General features: G+C 61.5%; 2 protein-coding genes across 4 annotated transcripts in view; both read left to right on the top strand.

The window, feature by feature from the left end:
- The window catches only part of SHC2 (SHC adaptor protein 2), a 75,400-nt gene extending 60,700 nt beyond the window's left edge, over positions 1-14,700 (top strand). The window contains exon 13 of the transcript XR_008484011.1: positions 14,690-14,700. The gene's annotated coding sequence lies outside the window, so the exon portion shown is untranslated. The remainder of the gene's footprint in view (positions 1-14,689) is intronic.
- LOC128947017 (transducin-like enhancer protein 1) lies at positions 7,168-20,963 on the top strand. Of its 3 annotated transcripts, none has more exons than XR_008484010.1 (21): positions 7,168-7,221; positions 7,503-7,623; positions 8,268-8,416; positions 9,077-9,140; positions 9,672-9,716; positions 14,880-14,942; positions 15,048-15,122; positions 15,571-15,766; positions 16,311-16,333; positions 16,491-16,598; positions 16,728-16,772; positions 17,029-17,184; positions 17,523-17,646; positions 17,730-17,908; positions 17,982-18,058; positions 18,591-18,840; positions 19,047-19,294; positions 19,516-19,659; positions 19,741-19,891; positions 20,172-20,248; positions 20,404-20,491. XR_008484010.1 is itself a non-coding variant. In XM_054291083.1 (21 exons), exons 2-21 carry the CDS (start codon positions 7,600-7,602, stop codon positions 20,509-20,511), a joined length of 2,307 nt encoding a protein of 768 aa, XP_054147058.1. In that variant the 5' UTR covers positions 7,168-7,221; positions 7,503-7,599; the 3' UTR covers positions 20,512-20,963. The 3 variants fall into 3 exon arrangements, 2 of the variants coding, with proteins under 2 accessions (XP_054147058.1, XP_054147057.1); XM_054291083.1 differs by having other exon boundaries at positions 17,733-17,908; positions 19,512-19,659; positions 20,404-20,963; XM_054291082.1 differs by having other exon boundaries at positions 19,512-19,659; positions 20,404-20,963.
- Positions 20,964-21,049: the final 86 nt, after the last annotated feature.

Below are 21,049 nucleotides of genomic sequence, written 5' to 3'. Positions count from 1 at the left end.
CCAGTTGGGTTGGACCTTGAGCCAGGTGCTCCTTGCCTGTGAGATGTCACATTCACCATTCACAGGGGTTGTGCTGGAGCTGAAGAAGAGCTGTGGAAATCATGGGGCTCCAAGAGCCCATCCCAGCCAGATCCATCCTGGTGCTGTGTCTCTCCTTCAGCCCATGGGTCTGAAAAATGAGTCTGGACTCTTCACTTTTCGCTCTTGAGTTTGTTATTAATTCTTATCTATAAAACTTTCTTTCTGCCTAGCTGAGGTCTGCTCAGCAGGGCAGCCACAGGCACTCTCTGTGTTGTCCTTTTATACTACAAACTACACATAACATATTTACACTGAATTCCCAATACCCACCACCTGTGTTAGACAGTGCACTTCTACTCTAAACCAGTCCCAAAGTGCCAACATCACTGCAGAAAATGGAGAAGAAGAAGGAGGAGAAAGGATAGACATGCCCAGATCCCTCCATCTTGTCCCCATAACCCCCATACCAAAAATCCTAAAATCTACGTTTTTAATCTGTGATAATTTTATTATTCTACTATAATTATACTATAAACTTCTGTTACTTTCAGGTCCTCATACAAAGCTGGTAGCTTGCTCCAGGGGTCAAAATCAAATCCCCAGGTGCTCTGGGCTGCGTGCCAGGGTCTCTGAGCTCCCCGGCAGGGTTCTGGGCAACCCTGGGCACCCAGAGGGATGTGCTGAGCTCTGACAGTGCTGCCCTGATCCAGGAGCCTCCTGCACTCCCCAGCCCTGCGAGGGAGGAGGGAAGGGAAAGCAGGGAGAGGCTCTTGGAAAAAGTGACGCTGTGTGTGCCTGCAGCTCCTTGGCTGGGGGAGGCAGGGAGGGATTTGGGAGCTTGGAGCAGCTGCCCGGTGTCCCTCTGCCGCCCAGGGGCTGGGGACAGGTGACAGGGCCAGCCTGGGGGTCCTGGGCGCACAGGGAAGGAATGAGGGACAGAGAGGCAGCACCTGGAGGCCTGAGGGTGCCCCAGTCCCTTTGGGGTGCGATGGGCAGCGCCAGGGTCAGCTCTTGCCCACGCTGAGTGCAGCTCTGTCCTGCTGGGATCAGAGGGAGCCCCGGGCTGACTGCGTGCTGTTGCTGTGCTTGTGCAGTGTGGGTGACTCCAGTCTAGACAAGCCCTGATCAAAAACAACCTCCCTGCGTGCAGGGAACTCCCTTTCCCTGACGCTGCTTCTCTGTTTTCCTCCAGAGCTTTCTCCCCACCACCACCACCACTTCCCAGGGTCCTTCCCCCATCCCAGCCCTCCAGGCTGGTTCTTTAATGTCTGTCGGTGTGAAACAAAGCTGGAGGAAGCGCCAGGGTTTGCAAACAAAGCCCTGCAGAGGCTCAGCAGCTCCTGGAGGCACAGCCCAGGTTTGGGAGCTGCCTGCTTGATTTTTCCTTTGGTTTATTGTGGTGCCCAGCAACTGCCCCAGTTCCTGGCACTGCCTCGACAGCTCCCGTGCCCAGCCAGGAGCGTGCCTGCTCCCTTCCCTGCAGATCTGACTGCGCCCCTTGGATGCAGCTCTGGAAAAACCAGCCAGGCCACAATGCTGCAGTGTGTGGTGCTCCCAAGGGCAGGGCTGGCTCTGCATCCCCGGCTCGCAGCTGTGCCCTGCTCGGGGATGGGCTGAGACCTGACCAAACTCGTGGCATGCCAAGCCACATGTGAGAGCTGCAGGAGCTCCCAAACCCTGTCCAGGCACGGCTGCCCGCTCCAGGTGTGCGTGATGGTGTTCACAGGGGTGAGGGAAGAAATGAGGATCTCACTCCGCGTTTCAGAAGGCTTGATTTAGTATTTTATGATATATATATTACATTCAAACTATACTAAAAGAATTGAAGAAAGGATTTCATCAGAAGGCTAGCAAGGAATAGAAAGGAATGGAATGATAGTAAAAACTTGTGGCTGACCAGAGAGTCCGAGACAGCCGAACTAGGGAAAAGGAATGTTCCTCACTCAGGGTCACCACTTGTAGCAGTGTTCACAGGGGTCCCAGGATGAGGGAAGAGATGAGGATCTGACTCCATGTTTCAGAAGGCTTGATTTCTTATTTTATGATATATACGATATTAAAACTATACTAAAAGAATAGAAGAAAGGATTTCATCCGAAGGCTGGCTAAGAATAGAAAAGGAAAGAAGAAGAATCATAACAAAGGCTTGTGGCTCGGACTCTCTGTGATTGGCCATTAATCAGAAACAACCACATGAGACCAATCACAGATGCACCTGTTGCATTCCACAGCAGCAGATAATCATTGTTTACATTTTGTTCCTGAGGCTTCTCAGCTTCTCAGGAGGAAAAATCCTAAGGAAAGGATTTTCCATAAAAGATGCCTGCTCCAGGTGTGCTCCCTGGCCCGTCTCTGCAGGGACAGGGCTGCTGGCAAGGAGCCTGTGCTGGCTCCTCAGCCCCAGAGCTCCTGGGGAAGGCAGAGCAGGTCCCTGGTGAAATTTGGGATCCATCCTAGACCTGCTCAGTGCTGCTGCAGCTTCCTTCCCTTCCCTGGAGGGTCTGAGCTCCTGGAGAGGCTGGGTTGGGCTCCTGAGGAGCTGAGGGGAAGGGAAGCAGAGTCCAGGGCTGGGATGAGCCCTGAGTGCCTCTTTCCTGGTTCAAGGCTCCAGTTTGTCCAGTTTGACCCCCGCTGGATGGCTCAGAGCTGTCGGGAGCTCCGTCCATCCTGTTTGGCGAGTCCCAGGAAGCCCCTCTGGCGTTCGGGGTGAGCCCTGGGCAATGTGCTGAGCGTCCACCCTGCTCGGGGGGTGACTCAGGAGCTGCGGATGCAGCCGGGAAGGAATCCCTGCTTGTGCTGGGGCAGATCCTGCCGCGGGCTGAAGGCACGGCAGGGACCCGCTGAGAGCCGTCCCTGTTCCCCGGCAGCGTCAGCAGCTCCACACGCACACCCTGGGCTCTGCCAACGCGCCTCCCTTCCAAAATAAGCCGCTTCTGGCAGCACGCAGCCGGGATCTGGCTCGCAGCCCTGCTCTGGAGGGGGCCTGGAGCTGCCTCCCCCAACCTGCGCCTCCTGGCTGCTTCCCACCGTGCCACGCAGCATCCTCAGCATCCTCCCTCCTTCCCTCCCTCCCTTCTCCCTGGCACACGAGTTCCTCCTCGCTTTTTTGGCTCCTTTCCGCGGCTGAGAGAGGCGGGCGAAGGGGCTGAGCCGCTCTGTGCCTGCAGCAGCCTCCAGGAGCGGGCAGGAAGGATGTTACTCATCCCCCAAACATCCCCCAAACATCCCCCGAACATCCCCTGCCCTGGCCGGCCGCCACGGGCGATGCTGCGGCCACATGAGCCTGAGGTGGCCCCGGCTCGGGGATGTGCTGGGGGACAGCGATGCCATCGCGGCCTCGGGTGGGATTGGGCAGCCCCTTTTCCCCCCGGGGATGTGGGGGGGACATGGACCAGGACGGGCGGAGGTGGCAGCGCTGGCCCGTGGGGTTTGGGCGCTCAGAGCGATGGGGACACCAGGGATGGAGCCCGAGCTGGGGTCTCCGAGCGGCCACCGGCCAGGAACGGGCACGGTCCCGTCCCGCCGGGGCGGCAGGGGGCAGCAGGAGCCCGGCGGAGCCGCGAGCGGAGCCCCGGTGACCCGGGCGGAGGAACCCCCGGTACCCCCGGTAGAAGAAGCCCCCGGTGCCCCGGCTGGAGGAGCTCCCGGTGTCTTGGTGCCCCGGTCCCGCGGCAGGAGTAGCCCCCGGTGCCGGAGGAGCCCCCGGTGGCCGGGCCGGAGGAGCCCTCGGTGCTCCGGTGCCGGAGGAGGCCCCGGTCCCGACAGAAGAAGCCCCCGGTGCCATAGGAGCTCCGGTGCTCCGGCTGGAGGAGCCCCCGGTGCCCGTGGCATAAGAAACCCCCGGTGCCCCGGCTGGAGGAGCCGCCGGTGTCTTGAAGCCCCGGTGCCCCGGTACCGGAGGAGCCGCCGGTGCCGCCCTCGCTGCCCGGCCCGGCCCGGCCCGTCCTGCCCGGACACTGCGCGGAGCCAGCTGCTCCTCAGCCTCTCTTCCTCTCCTCCTCCTCCTCCCCCTCTCCTTTAATCGCCGTTTCCGCCGAGCTGCGCCGGTTCCCCGGATCCCTTTGATCTCGCTGAGGGAAGAAGGGAGCGATAGAAGAAATGAAATCTGTGCAGGAGGAGGAAAGGGGAGAGGAAAGCGCTCTCGGGGGAGGCTGCTCAATGCCGCCTCCTTCTCACCAGCGCAAGAAAGAACCGTGCCCGGCCCGTGCCTGGCCCGGGTCACCTGTGGGGATGCCCCTGGGCAGGGCAGGGCACGGATTGGCACCGCTGGCATGCGGGGAGCTGGCAGGCGAGCCCGGGGAAGCAGCCAGAGGCTACGAGCAGCAGTTTTGTCGTGTTCCCTTTGCCAGGGGCGCTCAGAGCTGCCAGGGACGCCTCGCTTGGCAGCCGAGCCCCCGCCCTGCGGGGTCCTGGCTCGTTCCACGGCCCTGGGGCAGCGCTGAGGGCTGAGGGGAGGCTCTGAGTCCTTTAATGATGCGCTTTTGTCATGGCGTTTCTACCGAACCGGGCTGCCGGTGGCTCCGGGGATGGCGGGGATTGCTCCGGTGCCACAGGGAGCGCTGCCCGTGCTGGGAACCAGGTGGTGCCAAAGCTGGGCACACACCGTGCCAAAGCTGGGCACACACCGTGCTCAGGGCCAGGTTGTGCCAAAGCTGAGCCTCTCCCTGTCCCTGTGCCTGTGCTGGGATGCACAGCCCTGCTGATGGATGGCACTGCCAGGGATGGGATGGGATGGGATGGGATGGGATGGGATGGGATGGGATGGGATGGGATGGGATGGGATGGGATGGAGGAGCTGCTGGTGAGGACAGTGACAGGATTTTCCTCATCAGTGCTGCAATGGTGTTTCCCCACCCCTGCCAATATCAGGACAGTCCAGCCTGTCCCCAATCCCATATCCTGAGTGCCACAGGAGTGCCAAAGCTGGGCACACACCGTGCTCAGGGCCAGGTCCTGCCAAATCTGAGCCTCTCCCCGTCCTCTGTGCCCGTGCTGGGATGCACAGCCCTGCTGATGGATGCAATGGGATGGAGGAGCTGCTGGTGAGGAAGTGACAGGATTTTCCTCATCAGTGCTGCAATGGTGTGTCCCAACCCCTGCCAACATCAGGACAGCCTAGCCTGTCCCCAGTCCCATGTCCTGAGTGCCTGAGGCTGCACTGCACAGTGAGGGGCTGAACTTGGGGCAGGTCCTGCCAGGGGCCTTGCTGGGGTTCCTGGTCCTTCTTCTGCCTTGGTCTCTCCACTCAGCCAGACCCTCACGTGTGTCTCAGCCCCATGCTGTAATGCTGTAATGCTCTCTCTCCTCTTTATTTTCACAGCAGGGCAGGGGGGACAGGATTCCCAGGCTTGGAGAGAGGTTTAGAGCAGAGATGGTGCCTCAGTCCAGCTCTAAACTGCTTTTTATTTAGATTTATTTTTTCTATTTTAATATTTTGCCTTAACGTGACCTTGGCCAAATTATTTCCCCTCTGCTTGAGATTTATGGGCCTCTTGCAGAAATGATCTGTTCTGTCTACCAAAATAGACATCTTGTGCTGTTATTACATTTTAAAATATAATAAGGCTTGGGAGACTGCTCTTCTGCTGCTGCTGCTCTCCCCAGAGCACAAACCCCACTGGCTGCAGGTGTGGGGCAGTGGGAACAGGGGCATCATCAGATCCAGAGCTGGACTAACAGGAGAGATCATCCCAGCTGAGATCACAGCTGCTCTCAGAAAATCCCGGGAACAGATTGGGCAAAATGGGGCTAAACGAGCTGGGATTCCTTTAGGATGGTCCCTGATTCAGTAAAGGCAGCAGGACCTGGAGGAAGCTGGAAAATCCAGCACACTCCATCACCCCCAGCACTGCTTGGGGCAGGCTCAGGGCGGCCCTTGCACGGCCCTGCTCCATCTCAGAGGGTTTGCCGAGGTTGTGATTGTTGTTCTTCTTCTCTTCCAGGGGCTGGAGGCGAGTTCCTGTCTCTGAGGAGCGGCTCTGCTGGCCACGGTCTGTGCTGTGAGGGGATGGAGCTGTGGGGAGCAGGAAAACGCTGCTGGCCTGCTCCTGGATTGAGGTTAAACAGGGGGAGAGGCTCCTCGCAGCTGCTGCTCCTCCAGTGTTTTATTTCCTGCTCGGTGTAAGCCTGGATTGACCCGCAGCAGCAGCAGCAGCAGCAGAAAATGTCCCGAGCAAGCACCGATCGCCCTGAGAGGAGCCAAAGCAGCAGAAAACCCACGAGGAAACCCAGAGCGGGTTGGGGAGCTCTGGGAGGAGGTGGCAGCGCTGGGATGGGGACACGAGTGTCCCTTTCCCAATTCGGGTATCTGCCCATCCCAAGGAACACGGGGTGAAGGCAGGGAGCCGGGGGCAGTCAGAGCCCAGGAACAGCCCTGGCTCTGAGCCTTTCCCAGAGCTCTGCCGGGCACAGGGACGCCGCCGCTCGCTCCCGCCATCACCCGGTGCAGGGAATTCCCGGTGAGGCGGGCGGGACCTGCGGCCCCGGCAGGGCTGCGTGGGTGATGCCGGGTTCCTTTATTTTCTTAATTAAAAATAAACAACAAAGAGGCGGGGGACTGACACGGAACGAGACACGACTGCTTCTTGTGTTTACCACCGAAAAGTTGTCCAGGACGGCGGGGACAGCGGCTCCGTTGCAGCATCCCGGTTCCGTTTGGCGGGCAAAGCCGCCGTGCCGGAGTGCGGGGTTCGTGGGTCCGTGCAGTGCCGGGGATCCCGCGTGGGGCGGCGGGAACGGCCCGACCCCGATCCCGGTCCCTTCCCGGTCCCCTCCGGTCCCGCAAGGGTTAAACCGCGGCTCCGCCCCCTCGTTCACCGCTCGGCCTCCCTTGATTGACACCCGGGTTTGTGCTGACCAATGGAAAGACAGCTCCGCGAGCCCCACGTGGGGACGGCCGCGCTGGGCGCGCTCCCATTGGCTGGCGGCGGGGGCGCCTGCCCTCACGGGCCAGGCCCCACGTGGAGCTGGCGCTCGCGCCCGTTCATTGATCGCGCTCCGCAGAGCGGCGGCCGCGCGGGCGGGGCGGGGCGGGGCGGGGGCTCGGCCCGGCTCGGCTCGGCTGCGCTCGGCTGGACTCGGCTCTGCCCGGCCCGCCTCGGCTCGGTTCGGCTCTGCTCGGCTGGACTCGGCCCGGCCCGGCCCGCCCCGCCTCAGGGGTGCGCGCCTGGGGCCGGGGCCGGGTCTGGGACCCTCAGCGCGGTGAGTCCCGTCCTGTCCCGTGCTGTCCCGGTTCGGCTCAGTTCGGTTCGGCTCGCTGTCCGCCGGCCGCGGTCCGGCCGCGCTCGGGGCTGGGTGTGCGGCCAGGCCGGTGCCGCCCCGCGGCCGTACCTGCGGCGGGCGGCGCGGGGCCATTGTCTGCGCGGCGCGGGGGGCCGGGGCTGGGCGGCTCCGCCGAGCCCGGGGGGAGCCCCGGGGCCCTCGGTGCCCGCGGGAACGGGGAGGGGGCTGCGGGCGGGCGGTGACCCCCGGTTCTTCTGCAGGGCCTGATCCGGAGCTGGCAGCGGTGTCCCGGGCCTGTCCCGCGCCTGCGGCGGGGCCCGCGCGGCCGGAGGGTGCCGGGCCTGTCCGGTGCCGAGGATGTTCCCGCAGAACAGGCCCCCGGTGAGCCCCCGTTCCTTCTTAGCTGTGCCAGCCCAGCCCTGTACCCCCGAGCCCGGTGATGCTCGGTGCTGACCCGCAGCCCGGTGCCGGTACCGCGGGTGATGCTCGGAGCCAGTCCCGGTACCGCTGGTGATGCTCGGAACCAGTGCCGGTACCGTGGGTGATGCTCGGAGCACTGCCGGTACCGCGGGTGATGGTGCTGACCCACAGCCCAGTCCCGGTACCGCGGGTGATGCTCGGTGCCGGTACCGCCGGAGTCGTGCTCGGTACCGCGGGTGATGCTCGGAGCGGTGCCGGGGCTCTTCCCCAAGCCGGTCTGGCTTTGTGGAGTGCCCGTAGCGGGATTCACCGGGCTGTGATGGATGGTGGGACGGGGACGGGCAGGCACGGAGCTCAGTGTGTGGTGGCCGCCAGCTCTGTGCCATGCCCGGTGCCACCCGTGGTCATTAATCCCTTCTGGCTCCGTGTCACACCAGTGCTGACGAGGCCCTTGGTGCCTGGTTGGGAGCAGTTTCCTCTCCAGTAACTCCCTGTGCAGCCTCCTGCATGTGGGGTGTGCCCTGGGGTGCAGGGATGCCCTGGGGATGTGCCAGCCTTGCTGGGCAGCAGCAGGAGGTGACCCTGGAGGTGCCATCTCTGCCCAGGCCCATCTCCAGGCACCCTCTGCTGCCTCAGGAGCCGCTGTTGCTGCCAGTGCCATCCCCAGCACCCCCCAGTCCCTCAAGCTGACTTACCCAGAGACCCTGGATCGCATCAAGGAGGAATTCCAGTTCCTGCAGAACCAATACCACAGGTGAGAGGCTGCCAGGGCTCACCTGTGTGAGCTGGGCACTTCAGCCAGCAGCAGGCTCCTCCTGGCACTGGGCAGCACCACCCAGGGTGGACTGGTCCCTCCAGAGCATGGCTGTGCCAAGCATCACCTTGGTAGCTTGAAATGAGAGAGGGAAACTCAACATTTGCCTGCCAAAAGCCCCAGGAGGAGGTGCTGGCTTCCAGCAGCCAGCTCCTGGGCTGAGCCAGAGCCATCTCTGAGACCTGGAGTCCCTCTGATCTGTGAGGTCTCTGCCCAGGATCACCTCCCCATTCCCTTTTCCCTGTTCCCTCTGATCCCTGAGGCTGCCCAGGATCACCTCCCCTTCCCCACACTGTGCAGGTTTAAATGCAGCTGAGCTTTGCAGCTCGCTCCATTTGGGAAGCAGATGCTGGGGAGGGGGTGAGTAGTCCGTGCAAATTGCTCCCTGATGCCCAGATCCCTTTGGTGTCCAGCTCCTCTTCATCAGCCCCTTCCTGCCCTCTTTCAGGTGGTTTTTCTTGCCTTGTGCTGGGATTTGGGATTGGGGCTGAGAGGAGGCTGAAACACTGGGAGGGCTCCTGCTCTGTCCATCCTCTCACTTGGGAGGACCAAGGGGGGATTTGCTCCTTCTCCCTCTCTCTCTTCTCTTTATTTTCACAGCTTGAAGTTAGAATGTGAAAAGCTGGCAACAGAAAAAACAGAAATCCAGCGTCATTATGTCATGGTTAGTGAGCTCCACCTGAAAGGAGAAGGGTGGTGTGGGATCTCCTCTGAACCATCAAAGGACATGCAGGGATGCTTTGCCTTCCCTTTGCTTTTGGGTTCTGTGGCCAGGCCCTGAGATTTGTTACTGTCTGGTTTTCCCCCCCAAAAAGATCCGTGGTGTTGGAGCAGTTCTGCCTCAGCTTGTGGTGGCAAATCTGCTCCTGGGTGGGTTGTCCCAATTTCTGGAGGTGTCCTGGGGGGCTGTGTCCATCCTGTGGGTGCAGATGTGTGCCAGAGCCACCTCTGCTGTGCCACAGACCCCTCTGCTGTGCCAGAGCCACCTCTGCTGTGCCACAGACCCCTCTGCTGTGCCAAAGCCACCTCTGCTCCTGGGAAAGGATCTAGGGACCCTGCTGTCCCCATGGCCTGGCCACACCACGCCTGTTAGTGGCCAGGCTGAGCTGCTGTGCCAGCAGCACAGAGGATTTTGTGCTTTGGGAGCTCCCCTGGCCTCCAAAGCTGAGCTGATGCTGGTTTCTCTCCCTCACAGTACTACGAGATGTCCTATGGCCTGAACATCGAGATGCACAAACAGGTGAGTGTGCCTGGGTTTGGGGCTCTCTCCACCTCCTTTTTCCCAGCTCCCCAACCCCATTTTGCCACCTGTGGTCCCCACAGAGAACATGGGAAGCTGTTCCCTGCTGCAGCCCAGGAAACTCAGTGACTGTGGGGGATGTGTCCCTTTCCCTGTGCCATGGCCTTGGCTGCCTCCTTAGGCCCACACAGCTCTGAGCTCTGGTTTTGGGTTCAGGGTGACCCTGCCTGGGCTGTGATGCCTCCTTAGGTCCCCACACAGCTCTGAGCTCTGGTTTTGGGCTCAGGGTGCCCTGCCTGGAGTGTGGTGCTGCTGTTGTGTCAGGCATGGAGGCGTGCTGGAGGATTTGTGTTTGCATGGCCGCTCACACCGGTTGTGAGCGTTGTGAAGGAGATATTGGTTTATTCCTCAGGGCAAGGGAGACTGCAGGGTCAGAACAGGCTGAGGGGCTCTGGATTAGCACCTTTCCAAGTGTCTGCTGCCCACTGGCCCAAGGGCAAAGGCTGAGGAGCATTCTGAGGAGAAAGGAGGGTTTGTTTTGGGGCTGGGTGCAGGGTGGGCTCTCCGGGGGCTCAGTGCTGCGCATCCTCCCTCGCTGCTTCCCCTCCCTCCCTTCCTCAGCTCCCTCCCTCCCTCCCTTCCTCCCCTGAGCCGAGCTCCGGGTCACACCAGCTGCTCTGAGACAGAAGGTTTCTCCTCATCTATTTTTAAAGAGGCTGCGGAGGAGCCTGGCGAGGAGGCGCCGCCGCCTTCCTGCCCGCCCCGCGCCCGCCGACGCCAACTGTTGCACGGGAGGGCAGAGCAGGCCCTGTCCCCATGCCAGGGCGGGATGTCAGCCCCTCCTGCCAGCTCTGTGCCCGCTGGGAGGGTGTTCTGCCACCCTGGGATGCCCTCCTTGCCCTGGCATCCCTGCTGGTGCTGCCCTTGTGAGGGCAGTTCTGGGGTCGGTGCTGTCCCTGGGACAGTTCTGGGGTCAGTTCTGTCTCTCTGGGGTCAGTTCTATCTCTCTGGGGTCGGTTCTGTCCCTGGGACAGATCTGGGGCTGGTTCTGTCTCTGGGACGGTTCTGGGGTCAGTTCTGTCTCTCTGTGGTCAGTTCTGTCTCTGGGGCAGTTCTGGGGTCAGTTCTGTCTCTCTGGGGTCAGTTCTGTCTCTCTGGGGTTGGTTCTGTCTCTGGGACAGTTCTGGGGGTCTCTGGGACAGTTCTGGGGTCAGTTCTGTCCTTGTGAGGGTTCTGTGGTCGGTTCTGTCTCTGGGACAGTTCTGGGGTCAGTTCTGTCTCTGGGACAGCTCTGGGGTCAGTTCTGTCTCTGGGGTCAGTTCTGTCTCTGGGACAGTTCTGGGGTCAGTTCTGTCTCTCTGGGGTCAGTTCTGTCTCTGGGACAGTTCTGGGGTCAGTTCTGTCTCTCTGGGGTCGGTTCTGTCTCTGGGACAGCTCTGGGGTCAGTTCTCTCCCTGACACCCTTCAGCCTTTGGTGTCCTCTGGAGGCTGATAAGGGGCTCTGGGTTCTGTCCCCTCATCCCAGCCCTGTGCTGGCTCCGTGGTGTTTCCATCGTGGGGCTTGGGGCAGCGTGCCCAGGGTCTCCCCAGCCCTGCAGAGCTGCGAGCTGCTCTCCTCTGGCTGCTGTTCCCTCCCGGCGCTCTCAGGCTGTGTTTGCTGCCAGCCCCAGGTGCCGCTGGCCGCCGGCCAGGGAGCTGTCGGCACTTTTAACAAGGGCCCCGAGTCTGCTCTGACAGCCAGCGGCCATTGTGTGAGAGCAGAACGGGAACGGCTCAGCGCTGCCCTGGGGGCTCTGTCCCTCCTCCCCTTGCCCCAAATCCTGCCCTGCTCACGGGCACAGGCGGGTCCTGCCTGCCCCAGAGCCCCCATGGCCACGGGATGAGGCCATGCTGTGGTTTGGCCTCTGTCCTTGGTATGCTCAGTGTCCCCAAGTGCTCATCAGCAACAGCCAAGTGTGGGGTTTTGCTCTGCTTTGTTCTGGGGGAAATGGGGCTGAGACCTCATTGGGAAATGGGGCTGAGGTGTGGGGTTTTGCTCTGGGTTTATTTTGGGGGGAAATGGGGCTGAGGTGTGGGGTTTTTTGGGGGGGAAATGGTGTTGGGGGCTGGCTGTGCTGTGCCTCTGACCTTGCTGTGTCCCATGTCCACAGGTGCTCATCACCAAGGGCCAAGATGGGGGGTTTTGTTCTGGGTTTGTTTGGGGGGAAATGGGGCTGAGGCTCCATTGGGAAATGGGGCTTTGGGGTGGGGTTTTGTTATGGGTTTTTTGGGGGTGAAATGGGGCTGAGGTTTGGGGATTTGGTCTGGGTTTTTTTGGGGAGAAATTGGGCTGGGGGCTGGCTGTGGTGTGGTCTCTGCCCTTGCTATGCTCAGTGTCCCCAGGTGCTCATCACCAAGGACCAAGATGTGGGGTTTTCTGTGGGTTTGTTTGGGGGGAAATGGGACTGAGGCCCCATTGGGAAATGGGGCTAAGGTGTGGGGTTTTCTCTGGGGGAAATGGGGCTGAGGCCATGCTGTGCTGTGCCTCTGTCCCTGCTGTGCCCCCTGTCCCCTTGTGTTCATCACCAAGGGCCAGGTGTGGGGTTTTGCTCTGGGGTTTTTTGGGGGAAAATGGGGCTGAGGTGTGGGGTTTTCTCTGGATTTGTTTGAGGACAAATGGAGCTGAGACCCCATTGGGAAATGGGACTGAGATGTGAGGTTTTCTCTGGCTTTGTCTGGGGGGAAATGGGGCTGAGACCCCATTGGGAAATGGGGCTGAGGTTTGGGATTTTGCTCTGGGTTTGTCTGGGGAGAAATGGGGCTGGGGGCTGGCTTTGTCCTTGTTGTGCACTGTGTCCCCAGGGGCTCCCCAGGGGCTCATCACCGAGGGCCAAGGTTTGGGGTTTTCTCTGGTTTTGTTTGGGTGGAAATGGGGCTGAGGTGTGGGGTTTTTTGGGGGGGAAATGGGGCTGAGGGCTGGCTGTGCTGTGCCTCTGTCCTTGCTATACTCAGTGTCCCCAGGTGCTCATCACCAAGGGCCAAGTGTGGGGTTTTGCTCTGGGGGAAATGGGGCTGAGGTGTGGGGTTTTCTCTGGTTTTGTTTGGGTGGAAATGGGGCTGAGGTGTGGGGTTTTGGTCTGGGGGAAATGGGGCTGGGGGCCATGCTGTGCTCTGCCTCTATGCTCAGTGTCCCCAGGTGCTCATCACCAAGGGCCAAGTGTGGGGTTTTCTCTGGATTTTTGGGGGGGGAAATGGGTCTTGGGACTGGCTGTCCTTGCTGTGTCCCGTGTCCCCAGCTGCTCATCACGAAAGATTTGGGGTTTTCTCTGGGGGAAATGGGGCTGGGGTCTGCCTGTGCTGCTGCAGCTCTGCAAGCAGCCCCAGCCTTGGCAGGAGAGGATCAAAACAAGAACGAGCAGGAGACGTTAATTTATATTTTTTTATTATTGTTGCTTTGTTTTTGGCGTGGAAAGGGGCCTGTATCTCTCTCTAAAAGCACCTCCCCGAATGTGCCTGGCCTTGGACTCGCTCACCGAGAGCCGGAGGGGAGGCGACGCCGGTGCTGGTGGCTGGGGGGGGCTGCAAACAGCGCGATCGTTTTTCATGCTGAGAGCGTTAAAGTGCCAGTAAATTGCACATTAACGAGTGCGAGTGAATTGGAGGCAGCTCTCCCCAAGGAGCTGCTGCCCATCAGTGCATTAGGGAAGAGAATCCATCACTGCCGGCCCCGGGAGACAGCTAAATCCTTCCCAGAACTGCCGGCTGCCAAATCTCCTCGCTCCCCCCTCCTCCTCCTCCTCCTCCTCCTCCTCTTCCTTTATTTTCTTTCTCTTTTTTTTTCCTCCCCTCCTCAGAAAGGGAAGTGAGGGCAGGTGCCAGATTTGTTTCTGTGCTTTGGGGCTGGCGGGAGCAGAGCAGCTGCTCTGGAGGGCAGCAGGGAGTGACCCTGGCGGTGTGTGCCCACCCCGGCCGTGCCCCCTCACCCTGGCACTCACCTGGGCATGGGAGGTGTGCCCGAGGTCCTGGCAGGGACATCCAGGGGTCAGTTCTGTCTCTAGGCTGTGGGAGATGGGCTCACAGGGAAATCCAGGGGTCGGCTCTGTCCCTGAGATGTGGGAGATGTGCCCATGGTCCTGGCAGGGACAACTGACCCCTGGATGTCCCTGAGCTGTGGGAGATGTGCTCACAGGGCCATCCAGGGCTCAGTTCTGTCCCTGAGGTGTGCCCAAGGTCCTGGCAGGGACATGCAGGGCTCAGTTCTGTCCCTGGCAGGGGATGCCATGGGAAGATGGGGCTCTGGAAGATGGCAGGGGGGTGCCATGGTGCCCCAGAAGCTGGCAGAGGGATGCCACAGGAACGTGGCACTGCACAGCACGACTCTGCTCTCCCTCCCCACGCTCTGAGCTCTTGATTGCCGGCGGCACTCGAGCACTGCAGGAAAACAGCAGCTGGAAGGAAGGAGAGCAGCTCTGCAGGGCTTCCTCCGGGCTGGGAGGGTGGCAAGGGGCGGGTGTGGTGCCATGGAGGCTGCCTGGAGGGCAGGGGGAGCCTGCAGGGGCTGCTGGGCTGGGGGCTTGCTCAGGACTGGCCTCGGTGCCATGGGCCTGGGGGGCTTTGTGTCCCTGCCAGGGAGGAGCTGGAGCCATCCCAGAGCTCTCAGGGTGAGCATGGAGCGTGCTGGGTTTGAAGGAGGTGTTGTTGTGAACAGGAATTGTCACTCAGTTCTGTCCCTGTGTGTGCCCAAGGTCCTGGCAGGGACATCCAGGGCTCAGTTCTGTCCCTGTGTGTGCCCAAGGTCCTGGCAGGGACATCCAGGGCTCAGTTCTGTCCCTGTGTGTGCCCAAGGTCCTCACAGGGAAATCCAGGGCTCAGTTCTGTCCCTGTGTGTGCCCAAGGTCCTCACAGGGAAATGTAGGGGTCAGTTCTGTCCCTGTGTGTGCCCAAGGTCCTGGCAGGGACATCCAGGGCTCAGTTCTATCCCTGGGGCATGGGAGATGTGCCCAAGGTCCTGGCAGGGACATCCAGGGCTCACTTCGGTCTCTAGGGTGATGGAGCAGCCCTTGGGCTGGGTGTCAGCACCCTGAGCTTGCCCTCACCCCTGTGGTGAGGGGGCTCTGCTGGCAGCACGGGGGTCCCTCAGGGTGGCCCTGATGGGCTCTGTGTGTCTCTCTGCTCCCCTGGCAGACGGAGATCGCCAAGCGGCTCAACGTGATCTGCGCCCAGCTCATCCCGTTCCTGTCTCAGGAGGTGGGTGAGCCCTGGGGCCCAGCCAGGTGTGCAGAGCCCCTGAGGGGCCCAGGGGAAGGCACCAGGCTGCCCCAGGCTGCCCCAGCCCCCGTTCTGTCCCCACAGCACCAGCAGCAGGTGGTCCAGGCTGTGGAGCGAGCGAAGCAGGTGACTATGACCGACCTGAACGCGGCCATCGGGGTACGTGAACCCTCTGCCCACCTTGCAGGGCCACCCTGGCATGCTGGCACCTCCCAGGCTCCTGCCATCCCTGCCCCTGGTGCTGCTGAATGAGGGGAGGAGAGAGGCAAACCACGCTGGTTTGGGGGTGCCAGCAGGATTTGGGGTGCAAATTTGGCGTGGGGGTGGTGGCTGGGGTGTGTCACTGTGTCCTGACACCCTGGGTGGAGGGGGGCACCACCATCCCCACTCAACATTCCCTGGAGACTGCAGCAGGTCCCACATCCAGCCCAGGGTGGGAGGGATGGGGTGGCCCCCAGGACATTATTGGGGACACCCTGAGTGCATGCCCTGCTCCCCCACACCCAGACCCCATTGCTGACTGTGCCAGGGCTGCCTCCTGCCCCTCACTTGCCCAGCAGCTGTCCTGGCACAGCCCTTTGACTCTGCCCTCCCCTCTCCTCCCCAGCACCAGCTGCAGACCCAGCACCTCTCCCACCACGCTCCCCCCATCCCGCTGACCCCACACCCCTCTGGGATGCAGCCTGCCGGCCTGGCTGGCATCAGCAGTGCCTCAGGGCTGCTGGCACTCTCGGGGGCACTGGGGGCCCAGGCCCAGCTCCTCGCCAAGGATGACAGAGGAGTCCATGACACAGAGCCCAGGGGTGAGTGTGGGGGTTGTCCTGGTTTGAAAAGTGACTTTTTTGGGAGTTTGGTGGTCAAACCAATTAATGCTGAGATTTGAATATTGGCACCTGGTGTGGACATGGATACCATGGCAGGGAGGCAGAGTTTGGGGTGGCTGAGGGGATCTGGGTGAACCTGGGAACAGATGGTGCTGGTCTGGGGCTCCCTCTGCTCTCTGTGCCCTTCTTACCTGGGCACTTCCCTGGGCTGGGGGTACCTGGCCATGCCTCAGGGCTGCCAGCTGGGCTGGAGGGGCAGGGGGCTTGGGTGGGAACATCCTCCAGTGAGCAGCACCCTCGTGAGAGGGGGTGAGGTGGGCTGGTGGGAAAGGGTCTGGGACCACCCTGCTGGTGGGGAAGGGTCTAAGAGCACCCTGCTGCTGTTGTGCTGGTCTGGCCCTGCTGTGAACACCCCAGCAGCCATGGGTGAAGTGGGTGGCACTCCTGGGGGGCTCTTGGTGGTGACACAGTGTCCCCCTTTCCCTCCTCCTCCTCCTCCTGCTGCTCCTCTGCGTTGCCACAGCGTCAGACCGAGACCCCGGCCCTGTAAGTGCATTTCTATTCTCTTGCACCATTCTGTGGTGTCACCAGCTGTGCTCAGGACACAGGGCTGGGCTGGGGCACTCCACGCTCCTGGAGGCAGCCCTGCCAGTGCCAGGAGCTGGGCAGAGCACCCCCAGCCACTGGCACTGTCCTCACCCAGAGCTCCCTGGCGCTGTCGAACGGGGAGCGCGCCCGAGCCATCGCCGAGTACCTGAGCAGCAGCAGCAAGAAGAGGAAAGTGGAGGAGAAGGATTTTGTTACAGACTATGTGAGCCCAGGGCTGGGGGGCTTGGGGTGACCCCATACTCCCTGTGGGGTGAGGAATGGAGCTGCCTGGCAGGCAGGAGTGAGGGTGGCTGCAGCTTCTCTGGCTCCAACCGTGCTCTCTGCATTTCAGGGCAGCGATGCTGACAAAAGTGAGGACAACCTGGTGGTGGATGAGGTCAGTGTGCTGGGGCACTGGGAGGGGTCTGGGGTCAGTGTGCTAGGACACTGGGAGGGGTCTGGGGTCAGTTTGGGCTGTCCATCCCCAAGGGTGGCACTAACAAGCTGCTCCAGGCAGAGGTGGCATCACAGGGAGGTGCCAGTGAGCCCCAGGATCCAGGCTGGCAGCCTGACCCTTGCTTGAGCCACCATAACCTGGGACATCCCTGCTCTCCAGCCTGCTCTGCTCCCTGCTGATTTCCCTCCCTCCCCAGGACCCCTCTTCCCCGCACAGCGTCCACTCCTACTCGTCCCGGGAGAACGGCGTGGAGAAGGTCCCGCTGGGCAGGAAGGAGGCCGTGCCCCTCAGCCCCACCTCCATGGCCTCCTCCAGCAGCACGTCCCCATCTCGGAGCAAGGATGCACCCACGGTACGTGTGACCCACTTGGGGCTGTGTTTGTGTCCTTGCTGGGCTCAGTCACAGAGTGGCCATGGGTCCCCCCCACCTCCAAACCCATGGATCCCCCCACCTCCAAACCCATGGGTTCCCCCACCACCAAACTCATGGGTGCCCCTGCCTCCAAACCCATGGGCCCCACCACCTCCAAACCCATGGGTCCCCCTGCCTCCAAACCCATGTGGCAAAGTGCTGGAGGGGCAGGAAGATCCCACAGACCTTTCAGCACTGCCTGGGCTTGGCTGTCATTGAGAGGGACCCCCTGGCAGGGATGTGGTGCAGTTGCCACCTCCCCATTCTGTTCCTGGCAGGTGGAGAAGGCAGGAACACCCAGCCTGAAGTCCAGCACGCCCACCTCTCAGGGTGACACCCTGCCAGGCTCCAGCAGTGCCCAGTTTCGCCCCACGGCTGCCAAGGTCCCCGTGGACCCTCTGGGTGAGCTTGGCCCCACTGGGACCTGGATGGGTCTCCAGGCTCTGTCTTCAGGGTCCCATCCCTTCACTCTGCCTCTCCCCCAGCAGCCCTGGGCCTGAGGAATCCTCTGGGAGTGCAGAGCCCCTACTCAGCCGCCTTTGGCTTGGCCCACCCTGCTGTCAACGGGGACGTGGCCGGGAGCGGCGCCTACGCCAGCCTGCACCTCATGTCCCCGCAGCTCAACGGGGCCGCGGCCGCCGGGGGCTACGGGCGCTCGCCCCTGGTGAGTGACCCCGTCCCCGAGGGGCTGTGGGGTCACAGAGTGACAGCCACCCTCACCCCACTGTCCCCTGCAGGTGGGCTATGACCCGCACCCCCACATGCGCGTCCCGGGGCTGGTGGCCGGAATGCAAGTGGGGAACTCGGGAAAGCCGTAAGTGGGGATGGGCTGGAGGGGTTGGGCTGGGGGAGGAGTTGAGGTGGTGGCTTCTGGGGGGGAACTGGGGGTGTGTGGATGAGCTGGGGGAAGCAGGGAGCAGAGCCTGGGGGAAAGCTGGGTTGTGGTTGCCCAGCTGGCATCGCTGGGTGTGTTCTGCTCATGGCTCTGACTCCAGACTGTGCTGCCTGTGTTGGACCTGCAGCCCCTGTCCATGCAGGATTCTGCTCTGCTTCTCACTGCTCTGCTCCCTTCCAGTGCTTTCTCCTTCCATGTTCTCTGCCTCCAAATCGTGCTGCCTGTTGGTGCCACGAGCCCATGGTGCCTGTTGGACTCATGTGGCACCAGCCCCTGTGCATGCAGGATCCTGCTTTGCTTCTCATTTCTCTGCTTCTCACTGCTCTGCTCCCTTCCAGTGCCTTCTCCTTCCATGTCCTCTGCCTCCAGACCATCCTGCCTGTGTTGGACCTGTGTGGCACCTGCCCACGCAGGATCCTGCTCTGTTCCTCACCGCTCTGCTCCCTTGCAGTGCCTACTCCTTCCACGTCAGTGCAGACGGGCAGATGCAGCCGGTGCCTTTCCCCCCCGACGCCCTGCTGGGCTCCGGCATCCCCCGGCACGCGCGGCAGCTGCACACGCTGAGCCACGGCGAGGTGGTCTGTGCTGTCACCATCAGCAACTCCACCAGACACGTCTACACCGGGGGCAAGGGCTGCGTCAAGGTCTGGGACGTGGGGCAGCCGGGCACCAAGACGGCCGTGGCTCAGCTCGACTGCCTGGTGAGGAGGAGGAGGAGGAGGAGGAGGAGGATGAGCAGCAATGCTGTTGGGCTGGGGCTGGCAAGGGGAATGTGGCCCTGCTGCAGTGCAGGGGACAGAGGGGCCTTTCCCAGCTGCAGTGGGAGAAGGAGAAGTGTCTCCTGCCAGGCCCTGTGTGCTCACCATGTGCTCCTTGCCTTGCCCTGCTGCCTGTGCCCCCCGTGCAGAACCGTGACAACTACATCCGCTCCTGCAAGCTGCTCCCCGACGGGCGCAGCCTGATCGTGGGGGGGGAGGCCAGCACCCTGTCCATCTGGGACCTGGCAGCCCCCACGCCCCGCATCAAGGCTGAGCTCACCTCCTCTGCCCCCGCCTGCTACGCCCTGGCCATCAGCCCTGACGCCAAAGTCTGCTTCTCCTGCTGCAGCGACGGCAACATCGTGGTGTGGGACCTGCAGAACCAGACCCTGGTCAGGTGAGTTTGGGCCAGGGGCTGCAGGGCAGCACTGCTGGGGACTCCTCTGGCCAGGATCCCCTCATTGTCCCCTGCAGCATGTCCCTGTGTGTGACCCTGGCCATGGCACAGTGCCTGTCCTTGCACTCCTCACTGCTGCCCTGCCCTCGCTCCGTGCTGCAGGTGCTGCCTGCCCTGCCAGCTGTGCCCTCTCCCTCTCCATCCCTCTCTTTCCCAGGCAGTTTCAAGGCCACACAGACGGTGCCAGCTGCATTGACATCTCCAACGATGGCACCAAGCTGTGGACAGGGGGCCTGGACAACACCGTGCGCTGCTGGGACCTGCGGGAGGGCCGGCAGCTGCAGCAGCACGACTTCAGCTCCCAGGTAGGGCTGGAGCCCTCTGAGCACCCTGGGCCAGCTGGCACCTGCTGCTGGGCCAGCCTGTGAGCCTGTGTGTCCCCTCAGATCTTCTCCCTGGGCTACTGCCCCATGGGAGAGTGGCTGGCCGTGGGCATGGAGAGCAGCAACGTGGAGATCCTGCACGTCACCAAACCCGACAAGTACCAGCTGCACCTCCACGAGAGCTGTGTCCTCTCTCTCAAATTCGCCTCCTGTGGTAGGCACACCTCTCCTGGCTCCCCTTGCTCTGCAGCCTCATGGATGCCACCTCTACTTCTGTCTGTGTGTCACAGGGCTCGTTGCACTGGGGACAAGCCAGTGGTAGCCAGCCCTTCATGGTGGTGATGGTCAGAGAAGGGGTGTTCGTCCATCCCTTTTGGAGCAGTGCTGGCTGCCAGAGCCAAATTCCTCTCTGTGTTCCCTTGGCTGCCTCTCTCTCTGTTGGATCTGCTGCTGGCTCTGGTGAGGTGACACGATGCTGTTTTGTCCCTGCACAGGGAAGTGGTTTGTGAGCACAGGCAAGGACAACCTGCTCAACGCCTGGAGGACGCCCTACGGCGCCAGCATCTTCCAGGTGAGGGTGGGGGCTCCTGGGCTGAGGCTGCCCACCACAACCCAGCTCTAATTATGTGCCAGCCCCATAAACTCACCCCTGCAGCCTCCCCAAGGAAGGGGGGATGGGGATCTTGCTCTGAGGCTGCTGTTTGTGCTTCCCCCTGTTCTCTGCAGTCCAAGGAAACCTCCTCAGTCCTCAGCTGTGACATCTCCACGGACGACCAGTTCATCGTGACGGGCTCAGGGGACAAGAAGGCCACAGTTTATGAGATCATTTACTGAGCCCCAGAGGTGCCAACTGCAGGACAGGCAGCTGTCCACGGGGATGGACAGGTGGACTCTACCTGCCCTGCTGCTGACTTCCCAAAGAACGTGCAGCCATGGCTGTGGCATCCCAGCTGGAGGAGAGAGGAGAGGGGTGGAGGTGGCCCTGGCACCGTGGCCAGGCATGGTGCAGGCTGCTGCTCGGGGTGGATTTCCTGGGGACTTTCTCCTTGTTTTGTTCTTTGTGGGTTTCTTTCTAAATCTAGACTGTGGGAGTTGGAGATGAGGGGGGGGAGGTCTGGCATTGTTAGGGGGTTTTGTTTGGGTGCTTTTTTTTATTTTTGGTTTTTAAGCTTTTTGTTGTGGGGTTTTTATTTGTTTAAGGCTCTGGGCTTGCCAGGGTGGATGGGCTCTGGGTTTCCTTCCCTCTGTGCCTCCCAGGGTGTATTTAATAATAAAAACAAACCAAAAAAAAAGAGGCAGCTGTGCCTTGTCCTGGGCAGTGCCCTCGATGCTCTGTGTGGGTGGGATGAAGCCAGGTGGGAAGGGGTGACAC

Source organism: Melozone crissalis, unplaced genomic scaffold (genome assembly GCF_028551555.1).
Source record: "Melozone crissalis strain CALT ecotype California unplaced genomic scaffold, PUWL_Pcris_2 ptg000088l_1, whole genome shotgun sequence".
Taxonomy (NCBI): domain Eukaryota; kingdom Metazoa; phylum Chordata; class Aves; order Passeriformes; family Passerellidae; genus Melozone; species Melozone crissalis.
Note: the sequence above shows the minus strand (reverse complement) of the source record. Positions and strands in the feature narration are given on the sequence as shown.

What these genes read in the sequence shown, in the direction of transcription:
- LOC128947017 (XM_054291082.1), top strand. Translation starts at nt 7,600, where the DNA reads ATGTTCCCGCAGAACAGGCCCCCG. An exon ending in GCTACGGGCGCTCGCCCCTG is followed by an intron (nt 17,909 to 17,981) that starts GTGAGTGACCCC and finishes TGTCCCCTGCAG; the next exon opens with GTGGGCTATGACCCGCACCC. An exon ending in GTGGGGAACTCGGGAAAGCC is followed by an intron (nt 18,059 to 18,590) that starts GTAAGTGGGGAT and finishes GCTCCCTTGCAG; the next exon opens with TGCCTACTCCTTCCACGTCA.